Consider the following 15,584-nt stretch of genomic DNA (forward strand, 5'->3'; position numbering starts at 1 on the left):
GTCAGATAATCTTATCATAATTACAACAACAAATCAAAAAATACAACTGCTGGCAATGTGGCCTCTGGGAGAGATGGCTGAGGGGTGCCCTCGACGCTGCCTGAAAGACATTAGTTCAAAAGTCACTTTTAACCTCTGCCTCAATTTTTTGGGTATGCAAAATGGGGATAAGACCATGGGGATAAATGAAGTTAATATATCAAAGTCCTCCGTAAGTTTTACTCCCTTTACGTAAAAGGGCTCAAGTGTTTCCACAGTAAAGAGTAAACGCTTTAAAACAAGTATCCTCCCCCCAACCATCCACCAATCTCTGGTAGTTCTAACAATCCCGCCCCATTTCCTCCTTACTCTTCACCTCCCCCCACCAATCACTCACTTTGTGGGTGGGTTAATATCTGGGATCGTAACTGGGATAGGCTGAGTTTGGAGTGGCGTCGCAATTGCCCAATCAATGAGTAGCGTGAGAGGCGTCTAAGTCTCTACGGAAAGGCATGGTGAAGTGTGGGGAAGTCACGTCCCAGCACGTGATATAGGTGACAACCCGGAAGCAACGCCACTTTTTGCAAGCTTTCTCCGCACCTACGGCTTGAAATGGTGAGAAAGCGGTGGCGCATGCGCATTATTCTTTCCCTTTTCCTTTTTTCTCTCCTTTTCCTTTTCTCCTCCTCCCCACGGTTCAGCGCCCCATGCCCCCTTCCCCCACAACCACGGTTCAAAGAGATGGTCCTACGGTGTCGGGCCTAGGGAAAGTGGAGGCTGGGAGGGCCTGGATGTGTGTGTCTTTGTGTCCGGGGGTATAGGTGGGGGTGGGGATGGGGTGGTCGGGTCTGGTGGAATCTTGGAGGGAAGAAAAGAGGTCGTGGAGGGTAGTGTCCAGGCTGTGGGGGGCGGGGGAAGAGAGGGGAGGGAAAGCTCGTGGGAAAGTGGTGTTTTCTCTGGGAGCAATGGAAGGGGATGAACTTTTTAAAGGGAGGAGGCCTAGTTGGAAAGGCCCTGTAAGGACTTCGGGCTATATTGGGTTTCTGCTCAGAAAAATGGAAGCTCTTTGAGAACAGGGATTAGGGCGTTTTTCCCCGCTAGTGTCTGGCACATAATCACAGCTTAATAATACGCTCTTTGATTTGGAGCCTGGGCGGGGATGGAGAAAGAAATCTGTTTTTATTTGGATAGTTTCTGCCCCTCATCTTCACCCTTTTCCTGCCAACCTCGCCCCAAAACCTTGAGGACTGTCTTATTTCTGCGTAGTCTTAACCAAGTACTGTGCCTAGCAATCAGTTTATCAAGTAGCATTTTCTCCAAGTGCTGCGAAAAACTAAACAGGTCCCTCTCTCAAGGGAATGACGTTCTTTTAGAAGGACAAAGTGACATGTGCATAGCAAATTAAATGCAATATGTAAGTAATTTCTGAAAGGGAAGACCCCTAGCAACTGGGGCAAATAAAATGGGCTTTCCGTAGGAAGTCGCGCTCGGAATTGAGTTTTGAAGAAAGAGTTGTCAGGGGAGAGACCTTGTGGTGCTGTGTAATGAATGCTGGATTTAGAGTCGAGATTTGGGTCAATTCCTACCTCTGACTCTCTGTGAGACCCTACCTTAGCTTTTGTGGGCTTCATTTCCCTCATTTGTAAAACGAGGGGATTGGACTGGGGGTTTCCATAATCCCATGAGTACTTTCTAAGTATGGGAATTCTCTGTTCAAATGCAAATTTTGTTGTGGTTAAATTAGCACATCTAAGAGAGGGGAGAGTTAGGATTGTGTGTTTAAAAAACCAGGAATCTGAGTATTTAGAAATGAAGGAGAGTCACTGAGTACAGAGAGTGTATTTAGTATCATGGCTTCCTGAAAAGAGCTGGATTGAAAATCAGAAGGAAGTTTCAGATTCCACCTATGACGTTGAATTGGACCCTTAACTTTTTTGAGTCTTATTTTCTTATTTTTAAATGGACATAATAATTAATCTGTTGCCATTACTTCCAACTGGGTTGTGAGGATCAAAGGTGCTTATCTTATATGAATAACACTTGCCTTGGCCTGGTGGGGAGATAGGTAAGGAAAATCCGGGAATTGGAAAGGTGTGTTAGCATCAGCAGGAGGCACTGGGGTTTCTAAGGGTGTAAGAAAGCTCTCAGGCCAGCTCTTTTTCTTCTCCTTTCCTTCTGATTTTTTCCTTCTCATCATCTGCTCTGCTTCTTCTAGACATCTGCATTGACCCAGGGGCTGGAGCGTATCCCTGACCAGCTGGGCTACTTGGTGCTAAGTGAAGGAGCTGTGCTGGCGGTAAGTCTTGGGGAGAAGAGTAGAAAGAAGTTGATCTGATCCTTGATAGCCCCACCCAATTTATGACCCTTCTAATTATCTCTTCCTTCCTGCAGTTTCTCCCATTTTGAAATATGTATAGTTTGATCCACAAAGCATGCATAATCCTTAAGCCCCCATGGATTTAACTATTATCTCTCTGGAAATGATTCCTAAATCTATGTACCTCTTTTTTGTATTACAGTCTCTCATCACTAACTTCCTGCCAGAAATCCTCACTTCTCTATTCCATAGAGATCTCAAATTCAACAAGGCCAAAACAAAAGTCCCTATCTTTCTCCCTAAAACCCCCATCTCTTTCTAACTTCCCTATTTCTGTCAGTTCTTTCACCCGCCCTAAGTTCAATACCCAGGAGACATGGAGATGTATTTATTCTCACCTACCATATCCATTCAGTTGCCAAGTCTTCTCAGTTCTTTGTCTTAAATATCAGATCTATTCCCTTCTCTCTACTTATCCCATTAACCACTGTGTTTCAGTTCACCTCTCTCCTTGGCTATTGCAGTAACCTCCTAATGAATATTCTTGAATCAAGTCTCTTCCTTTTCCAGTCCTGTATAGCTGCCAAATTGATACTTCTCAAATGCAGATTTGTATATTTAGGGGGCAAGTCACTTAACCCCAAATGCCTCAGCAACAAAATAAACAAACAAAAATAAAATAAGATTTGTGTATTTATCCTGTTCAAGGAGCTTTACTGCTATTTTAATTTTATATTTAAGGCTTCACCTTTAGTTCGTCTTACTATATTCTAGCCAAAATGGCCTACTTAGTATTCCTACTACACAAAATTTCATTTCTTACCTTCTTACCTTTGTACATGCCATACTCTATCTCTAGAATCCTTATCCATAGAAACTTTACTTGTTTAAGGTTCAACTCAAGTATTAACCTCCTCCTTCAAGAAGCCTTCTCTCATTCCCTTATTAGTGCCCTTCTCATCACTTTGTATTTATTTGGGATCTCTCCTGAATGTAATTATCTGTGAACATGTAATCTTCTAGTAGAATGTGAGGGCCTTGAGGAAATGGGCTGAAATTTTGAGGAAATTTTGTTTTTGTATCAGGTTCTTAATAAATGCTCATGATAAGTTAATCTCTAGTTCTCTTGTATATTAGTTTCCTTCATTCCTCTAAGATGTTTAGCTCCTCAGACTCCTTTGTTGGATTGTAAGGCTCTGTATTGGGCTATCTTTTTTTCTACACCCCCTTGCCTAATTCTGCATTATGTTTCTATGAGTAGACAGATCCCAAATACATTTTCTTGTATTTATGTATATATATACATGCATGTGTGTAATGTCGATGAAACTGAGCATGACAGAGATTAGAGACCAATTAAATAATTTATTAAATAGAGAGAAATACTAGGACCAATGGATCCATGTTGATCCCAAGGCTAGATGAGACTCATCTCAAAGAGTCTAGCCCCCAGTATCGGGGCAGCAAGCTTTTTATGGAATAACAAGAACAATGACATTACTGATATTCTAATGCATCTGAAATGGATAAACCTTTATCTTGTCAAACATTAAGGAATGTCTATAAAACCTTTATCTCAAACATTAAGAGGGGACGGTTATAACCTAAGGCAGAATAATGAAATAGGACAATTGGAGGAACTGGCTCACCCCATTAAAAGGGGACTTTGGCATAACATTCCCCCCCTTTTTCTCTTGGAACTATTCAAATCTTTGGATTACCTTCCTCTAGAAGGCCTTAGCACCATAATTTGAACAACCCTATGTGAACTAAATAGACCAAATAAAAATCAAAATAAAGCTAGACCAATGCAAGGACTTTATGGCAAGGTCAAAGTCTCTCCCTGATGATAACCCCAGAATTAATCAGCAATATACAAAGTTCCTTATTTCAATTATTTCTGACAATCAATTGTCAGATCCTCTGTAATTGGGGAGCATATGGACAGCTGTGGTCATTTGTGCATGACTCCGTCTCTGCTTACAGAGAGCAGCAGGCTCAAGGCAGTTGTGTTGCCCATTCAGAGGGGCAGCCGGCTCCAGGAGAGAAGGGTGAAGCTTGGAGCAGCTCCACATGTCCCGCCCAGAGGAACAAACAAGGCTGGTACTAGCATACAGATTTCTGAGCAGATTATGCACAGTTAGACCAAGGCAGGTAAACCCCAAACTTTTAGAGGCCTCGATATCAACAAGGTCCTTTTAAATACACTGAAATACTATTAAGGACCTGGGGTAACAGGAGTGGAGAAACAGCTCAGAGAGACTGCCAGTTCCAAGACAGGTATCCAATTTCTGGTTGTTTCTAAAAAATAATCCCCCAAAACTTAGTCTCCCAGGGCAATTCCAACAGAGTAAGGGTCCAAGTTAAAGCACAACCAGCAAATCGTAGTATCGTAGTCTAGTAAATTTAAGCAAGGAGTAAAGGACTTCCAATTAAATCTGAACTACCAGTTTTCCCAATTTCCTATTTCTTCTCCCTTTTTTTTCTTTTGGAAAGGAATTATCAAATTATCATCCTACATATAAATCATATACATAACAGACTAAAAGTCCCTCAAACATAACAGCAATAGTTACACAAGTTTAACAATTTCCATCCCAAGTCTTAAACACAGCACAGTAATACAGTGAAAATTCTAACAAGTCAACCACTTTCCCACTACCCCCCCATCAGTACTAATTACATCAGGAAAAGTGGATGATGGCTGTCAATTGCTTCTTCCTGCTGAACAGAGACGATGCTTAGTCCAGGAGGGGGATGGGTCTGTAGTGTAGTGGGTGCTGACAGACAAAGGTTTGATCTAGGTCCCAGAAACAAGTCAATATATCTGCAATTTGACCAAATCTAGAAATAAAAACAAACCTAACAAAGAAAAGTTAGGACAGTCTGAGATAGAAAGACTGGTCCACAAGGACTGCTACAAGATGTGGCCTCTCATTAGTTAAAAACCTTAAAAAAATTTGACTATCCAGACACATTATCTAGTAACCAATAGATGACCAGACCAAATACTTATTTGCTCAAGTATTTAGGATATAATGATTACTGATGACCAGATTGGAAACAGCAAGGTATGACATAATTGAATTAACAGTTTCTTATTGACCATTGCTCTGATTATAGAAATCAGTTAAAAAAAGGGAGGGGGGAGAATAGTTTTCATGTGACTACCCTTCCCCCCACTCCACTTCCCAAGAGACAAGGGTGGGGAACGAAGTCAAACTAAACTTCACTCCAGGCTAACTAAATGCTCCTATAGCTGAAGTAGCAGCAGTGGGGGGCGAGTTTAAATCTTTACAAAAGATCCCTACCCCATCCAACATTTAAAGTAGCAGAAATCCAAATGTAATGCTAAAGAAACTGAGCATGACAGAGATTAGAGACCAATTCCATAATTTATTAAATGGAGAGAAATACTGGGACCAATGGATCCATGTTGATCCCAGGGCTAGACGAGACCATCCTTTCAAAGAATCTAGCCCCAAGTATTGGGACAGCAAGCTTTTTGTGGAATAACAAGAACAATGGCATTATACGGTTATAACCTAAGGCAGAATAACAAAATAGGACAATTGGAGGAACTGGGTCAACCCATTAAAAGGGGACTTTGGCATAACATGTGTTAGTCTGTATGTAGAATCCAAATCCCTCTCAAGCTTTATTCCTGAATTTTACTGCCTGCTAGATATAGCTACCTGAATGACTCCTATTAAATATCTCAAAGTGTACATATCTAAAATGAAACTCATTTTCTTTTCTTTCCCTTTACCTAAAACTGTTCCATTTCTGTTTAGTACCATAATGTCTTCTGCTTCTCTGGGGGAAGAATATACCACAATCTCTAATTATATGTAGGACAAAATCTTTTAAGGCCTGAAGGAAATCGAACACTAAGCTCCCTAGACCACTCAAAGCAGAGAACCTTAGGAACAGGCATATAGTCTTTGTGTTGTTGATAACGAAGTATAGATATGTATGTGTATATAAAATCTCAGCCCTATCTATTTTTCCTAAGCCAGTCCTATGCACATGTTCTTCAGATAAGGGAACAGGGAAAGCAATGCAGTCATCTTTGATATAGCCAGGTGACTTGACTGAGAGCTAGAAGGTTGAAGAGGTAGGAGAGGAACAGAGAGAGAACAATGTTTTTAAGGAGTCTGGGAAGGGCAATAAATAGGAAAGGAAATGTCAAATCATTTTATCAGTACCATTTATGAATTTTGTGGGGCAGTAAGGTAGATAAGACATTTTGGGTACCACATAGAAGCTTCTTCCCAATGATACTAAAAGGAATGCCCTTTCATTAAAAAGATAAAATGTCCTTCTGTTGAGAAGATAAAGTTAGGTTCTGAGATTCTCACTTCCTATTTCTTGAGCAATCTAGCATTTGTTGAAATGTTTATGATATGGAAATGTCAAAATTTTGATTTGTAGACTCTGCTCATGTTTAATAAAAACTGCCTTGGTATGGAGAGCAATGAAATAAAATCTAGGTAAGCTGTATCCACATTATCTCCTTGATTATTAAATCAGTAATCTAGTAATCCTGTCCACAAGAAAAAAAGAAATAAGGTTTGGTCTGGTATGACCTGTTTTTGCTATTATGGTTGCTGCTTTCTTTTCTTTGGGTATGATGGAGATGAAATCTTCAAAAGTGAAAATGCAGTGGCCACTAATGAGTATAACCCTTTTGTAGACTGACAAAAACTTTTACCTCTTCCGTTTCCAACAGGTCCAGTTTGCCCCTTTAAGCAACTTGGTGGCACCAAATTTTCCCAGGGATTCAGCCAACTTCAACCCTAATCTGGGGCAACTAGTTGGTATAGTGGATAGAGCACCAGCCCTGAAGTCAGGAAGACCTGAGTTCAAATGTGGCCTCAGACATTTAACACTTCCTAATTATGTGACTTTTGGCAAGTCACTTAGCCCCAATTGCCTCAGCAAAAAAACCTCGAGGGATCTTCTGTCTCCTCAATATACCACCATGCTTTCTTTTCTAGATACTTGCCAATTGCATTAATGATGAGAACTGTGAGAATTTTGGCATTAGTTAAAAACTTCTCACTAGTTTTAGAAATTCGAAAAGCTTTCTCTTTTGAAAATCAGGAGAATTGTCCTTGTCTATTTTCCACATTTATTTTGTGATCATAGACAGTACTACTGTCATGCCAGCCAGTTTTTTTTCCTTATCTTTTTAATTTACTTTTTTCCTTTTTTTTTTTTTCTATTTATTTTTATTAAAGCTTTTTATTTACAAAGCATATGCATGGGTAATTTTTCTAACATTTGACTCCTGTGTAACCTTTTGTTCCAAATTTTCCTCTCCTTCCCCCCATCCTCTCTCCCCTAGCTGGCAATACATATTAAATATGTTGAAATACATGTTAGATCCAATATATGTATACATATTTATACAGTTATCTTGTTACACAAGAAAAATCAGATCAAGAAAGAAAAGAAAAACTGAGGAAAAAAAACAAAATGCAAGCAAATAACAGAGACATCCAATAAAGGAAACTCAGTTCCTACAGCAGCCCAATGCTATGCTGTGTTCCACACACTATTCCCATGTTTCTTTCTCTGGGTGTAGATGGTTCTTTTGTGTAGAAGAGATAGTTCTCTTCATCACTGCACAAGTGGAACTGGTTTGAATCATCTCAATGTTGAAAAGACCACATCCATCAGAATTGATCGTTGTATAGTCTTCTTGTTGCCATGTATAATGATCTCTTGAATCTGCTCATTTCACTTAGCATCTCTCCAAGCTTCTCTGAAATCATCCTGCTGGTTGTTTCTTACAGAATAATAGTATTCCATAGCATTCATGTACCAAAATTTATTCAACCATTCTCCAATTGATGGGCATCCACTAATTTTCCAGTTCCATGCTGCTACAAAGAGGGCTGCCACAAAGATTTTTGCACATATGGGTCTCTTTCTCCCCTTTAAGATTTCTTTGGGATATAATCCCAGTAGAAAAACTGCTGGATCAAAGGGTATGCAGTTTGATAATTTTTTGAGCATAGTTCCAAACTGCTCTCCAGAATGGTTAGATCTGTTCACAGTTCCACCAGCAATGTCCGTTTTCCCACACTCTCCAACATTCATCATTATCTTTTCCTGTCATTTTAGACAATCTGACAGATGTATAATGGTATCTCAGAATTGTCATAATTTGCATTTCTCTGATCAATAGTGATTTGGAGGACATTTTCATGTGGCTACAAATAGTTTCATCATCTGAAAATTGTCTATTCATATCCTTTGACCATTTATCAATTGGAGAATGGCTTGAACTATTATAAATTTGAATCAGTTCTCTATATATTTTAGAAATGAATACCAGCCAGTTCTTTAAGTGTCTTGAGATGTTATCCAGTATGATCTGGACTCATTAAGGGTTTCATCTCTAGTAGCCAGTTTTGTTATCCTTAGTCTGTTGTTAGAGAAAAGAGAAACCATCACTAAGTATTTATTAAGTACATGCATGTCAGACTGAGGATACAAGAAGCCCTTACTCATGTAGAGTTTAAATTTATCAAAATAAAGATGAGATGATCATCTCTGCCATCTGTTATTGTTGTCCCATCTACCCTAATAGTGGATTATTTCTTTGATCCTTAGGGAATGGAAAGAGTGCTGGGTTGGATTTGAAGTAAGGTTATCTGCTGTCAGAAATGATGATCAAGTCAGTTTTTGAGCCTCAGTTTCTTCATTTATAAAAATGGGAATAATATCTATATTATCAGCTTCACAAAGTTAATGTAAAGGTCAAAAGATAATATCTTAAAAGTGCTTTGCAAAAGAAGGATAAATACCAGCTATTTTCATCATCTTTTTCAATATAACTTAAAAACAGATTAAAAATTATTTTTGATGTTTATATTCTTTCACCAGTTTTACCATTTCCTGACATTTAAAAAAAAGGACCATGCTATGCATGTTCTTATATTTATCCTGTTACCTGTCTTCTGTCCATATGTTTTTTAAAACCTAATTTGGCTATTTACTTTCTTGTGCATATGTTAAGTCTCTTTAGACATTTCCCACTTTTCCTTCTCATTGAAGCTTCAGAATTTCATTCTTGAGAGTTTTCCATCATCCTTGAACTCACTTTCCTTGTAGAATTTAGTCTATAAGATCTTTCCTTTCTCCTGCTCTCCCTTCAAATTAAAGAGAGAATGTTAGAATATACTCAGCTTTCATCTTCTGTATCATAGCTCTTAAGATAATCATAAGTTCAGATTCTTGTCATTTCATCTCAACAACCATACCTTTAACGGGGAAAGTTAGAACCAAAAGTTCAGTCAGGGAAACACAATTTGAATCCTGGATATGAGATTTAGTTTTGTGGAAATGGACATTGCTTTCTGAACCCATTTTATTTGTCTTCCTTACTTCATAGGGTTGTTGTGGAGAAAGCTTTTTTATAAAACTTAAAAGTACCATTTAAGTGTAAGTTTTACACGTAAAACTTATAAACTGAACTAGAAAATGAAGAATTGGATCTAGTTTAACATACAGCCAAAGATTCTCTAATTTAGAACATAAAACTCCAAGTGGTCATTCAGCTTCCACCAATAAGACATCCAATAAAGGAAACTCAGTTCCTACAGCAGCCCAATCCCATTTTTTGGACCGCACTGATTGTTTATTTTTCCTAACATGCCAAAATTTGCTTCTTTGTAGCTTCTACCGATTGTTTCCAGTTCTGTTCTTTAGTACTAAATAGAACAAGTAAAATCCCTCTTAATAATGAGTCTTTCAAATATCTGAACACAGATATTATGTGTCCTGAGTCTTCTGTACTACAAGCTAAATAAGCTTTCAGTCAGTACTCATATAACATGCCTTCAAGGCCCATCACCATTCTACTTGTCCTCCTCTGGACACTGTTCAGATTGTCAGTGTCTTTGGCTTGATACTCAGAACCAGAGTACTCCAGATATGACTAGGATAAAGTACAGTTCTCTGGTAATTACAAGCAGTGTCTTTTTTTCCCCTTTATTTAAAAAAATTTTTTTTTATATCTTGCTTTATATCGCAAGTTATTGAAAATGTGCCTCCATTCTCCTCAGTCAGAAAGGCTTTTGTTTACAGATTTTTTTTTTTAAGTGGGGGGGGGGACTCAAAATCAAACAATATTGACTGAGTTTGAGGATACATGTGATACTCCATTTCCCCCTATTTCTGCAAAGAAGGAAGAGAGGTAAATTTTCTTCTTGGGGGGAAGGGGTGGAGGGGCAAAGCTTGATCATTGAGTTTTGTTCCCTTTGTGGTGGTGTCATTGTCTATTATTTTTTTCCTGGTTCTGCTTACTTCATATGAACTGATGTTCATATTAAGTTTCCCATTATGTCCTAAAATTTATTTTATTTATTCCATTACTTCATATACCACAGTTTGATTAGTCATTCTCCAATCAATGGGAATACATTCTATTTTAGTCAGTTTATCAGTAATCATTTATTAAGCCTTTAATTATGTGCCAAACATGTTGGGTGTTGGATATAGACAAAACCAGTTCTTGTCTTCAAAGAATATTCTACTATGTGTCTAGGGCAGGACTTCTTAAACTTTTTTTACTCATAACTGTGGTGTTTTTATTCTTTAAAATATAAGACGGTTCTCTCTGAAAGCAGGTTTCTTGGGGAGGTTTTCTGGAGGCAGCCTTAGTTTCAGTTACAAGTAAATACTCACCCAAATGCAGCCAGGTGCTAAAAGTTCAGAATTTTTATTGTGTCCTTCAATATAGCACGGTTAGCTTTCTTAGAGGTCTTTCTCTCTGCTTGGTTCTAAGAGCTCTTGCAGCTTTGTCCTTTGCTTCTGCCTCTGCTTTCTTCAGCCTCCACTCAGCACCTCTTTGCCTGGGGCTGGGCAGCTTTCTGGAGAGCCTTTCAGACCATCGTTGGTCTCAGTGGGGAATGTGCAGGAGCTCAGCCACCACAGCTGTGTGAGATGAAGTCAATCTGGTTGCGCCTCCGAAAGTGGGCTTCTGCTGAACTGACTGACGCTCCTCCATTCTGAATCTTTTTAAATGAACTCTTGACCAAGCCTCTGTCCACTTCTTATATATGATCTCCCAAAGGTTAACTCCTCCTCTGAGAGAATGGGATTATGGGTTTCTCCCAGAGTGCTCCCTGGCCCTGAGAGCTTCAAGGGAGGTGTGAATTCGGATATCTCATACTAAACCTTGAAATCTCACAAACGTGTGGACTCCAATGAGTACTTAAATACTTCTTGCTTATATGAGCTCTCTAAAGGTGTGAACACAAGCATTGTTTCTATCAGGTGTACTTAGTAACTTGTTTCAAGTTCTGGCCCATAACATCTCCTCATAGGATCAGATCAATCATACCAAACCGTGCTAAATTAGATAATTATTGTGTCTATCAATTCTAATGACTTAACACTTTGTAAAGATTCCAACACATAAACCCCTTTTTGTGACCCTGAGTATGTAGGTATATAAAACAAGTATACAAATCAAAAATAACTCATAATTTCTCAACCTTCACATTCAGTTATGAAACTCCACATGGAGAACCATGATTTGAGAAACTGGGGATCTATTAAAAACTATTGTGAAGAATGGGAATTCCATGTTCCCTTTCACAATAAGTACATAAATAGGTAATAGATAACAGAAAAAATATAGGATAACTTGGGAAGGCACTAGCCACAAGAGTCCTGGGGAAAAAACCCTCTTGAAAACAGTGCTCAACCTGAATCTCAAGAAAGCCAGGGATTCTAAGGTGTGGAGATGAGAAAGGGGAAGGGCATTCCAAGTATGAGAAAGCTAGTGCAAAAGCATGACATTAAGTGTGTTACATGTGAAGAATAGCAAGTAGGCCACTTAGGCCCAGAGGACAAAAATGGGAGAAATGTGGGAAGAAGACAGTAAAGACAGAGGAAACTATGTCAGTACAGAGCTTTAAATGCCAAACAAGAGAGTTTTGGAGGTCCTGAAGTTTATTGTGTAGAGGTATAGTGAGGTCAGTCCTATGCTTTAGGTTACTTTCTTTGGTAGTTTTATGGATTATGGATTGCGCTGGGGGAAAGACTTGAGGCAGTAAGACTAATTCGGAGGCTACTACTCTTATACAGATGATGAGAATCTGAATTAACATGATGATTAAGTGGAAAGAGGAGAAACTGAGAAATGCCATTTCTTTGAACTCCATAAGATTTGTAACTGACAAGTTTGTGGCCAGTTTCTTTACTTTTTTAAATCACAATCTCTAAAAAAGCATTAAGTGCCCTCCCCCAAATTCTTACCATTTTTACTTCTGAGAAACTTTACTTCCCTCAGTGAGAATCAAATTCCTAGTAGAATGTGTTTTTTAACTTTTGAAAGATAAAATGAAGGCAAATCAAAGTTATTGATTTGTTGGGTGTTGGATAAAGACAAAAACAGTTCCTGCCTTCAAGGAACTTAATTGAAGTTTTGCAGGCTTGTAATCTGTTTCCTAAACTAATCTAGTTCTTTAGCATACCTTGATAAAATCATTGGTTTCTTCCTCTTTTGGTCATTACCCAAATACTTTCTTTGCTCTGTTATGTCCTTAACTGTTTTGTTGAGAAGAACTGCTTAATAAACAATATCTCTTTTTATCTGTCCTATTTATGTTTTTTTCCTTAAAATACCTAACACATTTATGAGATACCTGACTTGTTTAAAACATTGTAAGTAGTTAGAAACAAAGATTAAATATAGAACATGGTTTCTGACTTACTATTAAAAGCTATTGTGAAAAATGGGAATTCCATGTTCCTTTTTGAATTCTTGGTAAAAGGATAATATCTACTTAAAATCAGAATTTAGGCTGAAGACTGAAGACAAAGAAAATTAAGCCAATTTTCTAATGTTCTAATGCCTTAAGTCAAAGACCACCTGAGTTCAAATTTGGCATCAGATACTAGTTGTATGACCCTGGGCAAGTCACTTAACCCTATTTGCTTCAGTTTCCTCATCTGTAAAATGAACTACAAAAGCAAATGGCAAAACCACTCTTTATCAAGACAACCTTAGAGTCATGGCCTAGATAAAACAAAAAAGATTAGACAATTCCTAATGAAGTATACCTATCCAGAGCCATATTCCATGTAGGAGTATCATCTTGCCTCCTTGCTTCTTGCCTAAACTTGGGGTATTTGTATATGGATGTTTGAAACTACCGATTTTATATTATCTTGCTTTGTGGATATACTTATGCAATTTTCTTCCATTTTTTCATTAATGCTCTTTAGATTTACATTGCAAATCGACTAACAAATATGTTATTAAACTAAAATTTAATGTAAATATAAGGTATTATTATTTTATACTTGTAGAATATGCAAATAAAAATATCCAGAAGACAATGAAAGATGAATCTAGAATTAGGAAGATTAAGCAAGACTGAAAGTAATAGATTTAAGAAATCTTCAGTGTTAAAGCCTTAAAAGTGAATGATTCAACATATGCCCATTTATTCATAGAACTTTTTGTAGTAGCAAAAAAACAGAACCAAAGTGAGTACCCATTTATTGGGGAAATTAGCAAATAATTGTACATGAATGCAAAGCATATGAAGAATACTGGGGAAATGGGAAGATCTATTAAGGTGATACAAAATGAAGTAGGGAGAACCAGGAAAAATATCCTTAGTGATTACTGCAATGTAAATCCAAAGAACAACCCAAAAAATAAAAACTAAATTTTTGAGTTAAAGGGAATGGTTAAACTTGGCCTTGATGAAGAAATGTGAGATTGTACTTTTTCCAATTTTTGGAGATAGAGTTTATGGATGTGGAACCTGGCATATAGTTAGACTTGACGGATTAGTTTTGCAGAATGATATTTTTCCTCTTCTAAGGGATGGCCCTCTCAAGTTATATCCAAAAGATAATTTTTTAAAAGAGTTGAGTGAAAACATAGAAGAAAAGGCAAAAGACACCTCACACCCTTTCAGTTATGCTTCTATTTAGGGAGTTAGGGAAGAAATGAAGGATACAAAAAAAGAGTGAGCTGAGATAAATGCTAAACTAGATCTATGCAGTGTCATCCAAATTAAGGGAGGACAGTATTAGGGGCCAACAAGCATTCATTAAATAAAAATTAGGAATGCAAAACCAAAAATGAAACAGTCCCTTAACCTGAAAGAACAAAAATGAGGAAAATGAGAAAAGGCTTTTTGGTTGGATAGTTGGGAGCTCATTGAGCATAGACTGTTAAGGGAATGAAAGAGACACAGACCACTGCTCCATTGGAAAAGTGGTGGTGAAAGAAAGTTATGAGGTTGGGTCACCAGACTAGGTAGCAGACTCCAGAAAAGATTTTTTTGGTGTTTTCCCCCCTTTTATCCTAAACTGGCCAAAAGGGCGAACCAGTTAAGGGGTGGCGTGGAGGGTGTTTAAAATACTGTTTTGTTCATATGATTCTTCTCTTAGTTTTTGGTCTCAACTCTTTATTGTCTAGTCATCTGGTGATTTGGAGAATGATGAACAAGCAGCTGGTGCAATTTCTGAGCTAGTGAGCACAGCTTGTGGCTTCCGGTTGTACCGTGGCCTTGACATGCCCTTCAAACGCCTGTCTGGTAAGCCCCTGACCCCTGGAATATGAAAGGAACTCTCATAATTCTCCTTTCCTCAAGAAAATATGATCCCCATGCATTACCTCTTCCCCAAGTTTGTGGCCATTCTTATTCTGCCTTTTTACCTAATTAGAACCATTCATCCTTAACTCCCCAACCTGGGGTGGGGCACTTTGCCTTTGATTCTAGCCAACCTTTTATCTGGGGGGGGGGCTTTGTTCCTAGTGGTCTTCGGGGAACACACGTTGTTGGTGACTGTGTCTGGACAGAAGGTGTTTGTGGTGAAAAGACAGAATCACAGCCGGGAACCCATCAATGTCTGAGACTACAGGGGATTGAAGGGGAAGGTTTAAATAGCTCTGTAAGCTTATTGCTTTTCCACATACCCAATTTTACCACTTCCCCTAACAGAATCTGGGTATTTTGCTTTATCTTCTTCTCCCCCATCCCTGCTCAATGAGTTTGGGTTTCTTTCTCAGTACTAAAGGCAATCAGGGCAGGAACAATTTCCTTTCTCTCCAATAAATATGGTCTGACCTTAGTACCATTGAAATGTGTGTGACTATGTCCTGTTTCTTTCTTCCCTTTCTTAAGAATCTTGTGTTTTTAGCTGAAAGAGATTTTAGAAACCTAGTCTCATGTCTTACAGATGAGAAAATAGGCTAAGGAAGTGAAGTGACTGGGTCATCATTATCCCAGCCTTGACATTTCTG

At 38.3% G+C, this 15,584-nt stretch overlaps 1 protein-coding gene across 2 annotated transcripts; it reads left to right on the forward strand.

The window, feature by feature from the left end:
• Positions 1–492: 492 nt before the first annotated feature.
• LAMTOR4 (late endosomal/lysosomal adaptor, MAPK and MTOR activator 4) lies at positions 493–15,424 on the forward strand. 2 transcript variants are annotated; one of them, XM_003768826.4, is made up of 4 exons: positions 493–594; positions 2,195–2,275; positions 14,757–14,874; positions 15,097–15,424. In XM_003768826.4, the coding sequence occupies exons 1-4, from the start codon at positions 592–594 to the stop codon at positions 15,192–15,194; spliced, it is 300 nt and encodes a 99-aa protein (XP_003768874.1). In that variant the 5' UTR covers positions 493–591; the 3' UTR covers positions 15,195–15,424. The 2 variants fall into 2 exon arrangements, with proteins under 2 accessions (XP_003768874.1, XP_031821144.1); XM_031965284.1 differs by lacking the exon at positions 493–594 and adding an exon at positions 1,370–1,393.
• The last annotated feature ends 160 nt before the right edge of the window (positions 15,425–15,584 follow it).

This window comes from Sarcophilus harrisii, chromosome 4 (assembly GCF_902635505.1).
Source record: "Sarcophilus harrisii chromosome 4, mSarHar1.11, whole genome shotgun sequence".
In the NCBI taxonomy this organism is placed as follows: Eukaryota; Metazoa; Chordata; class Mammalia; order Dasyuromorphia; family Dasyuridae; genus Sarcophilus; species Sarcophilus harrisii.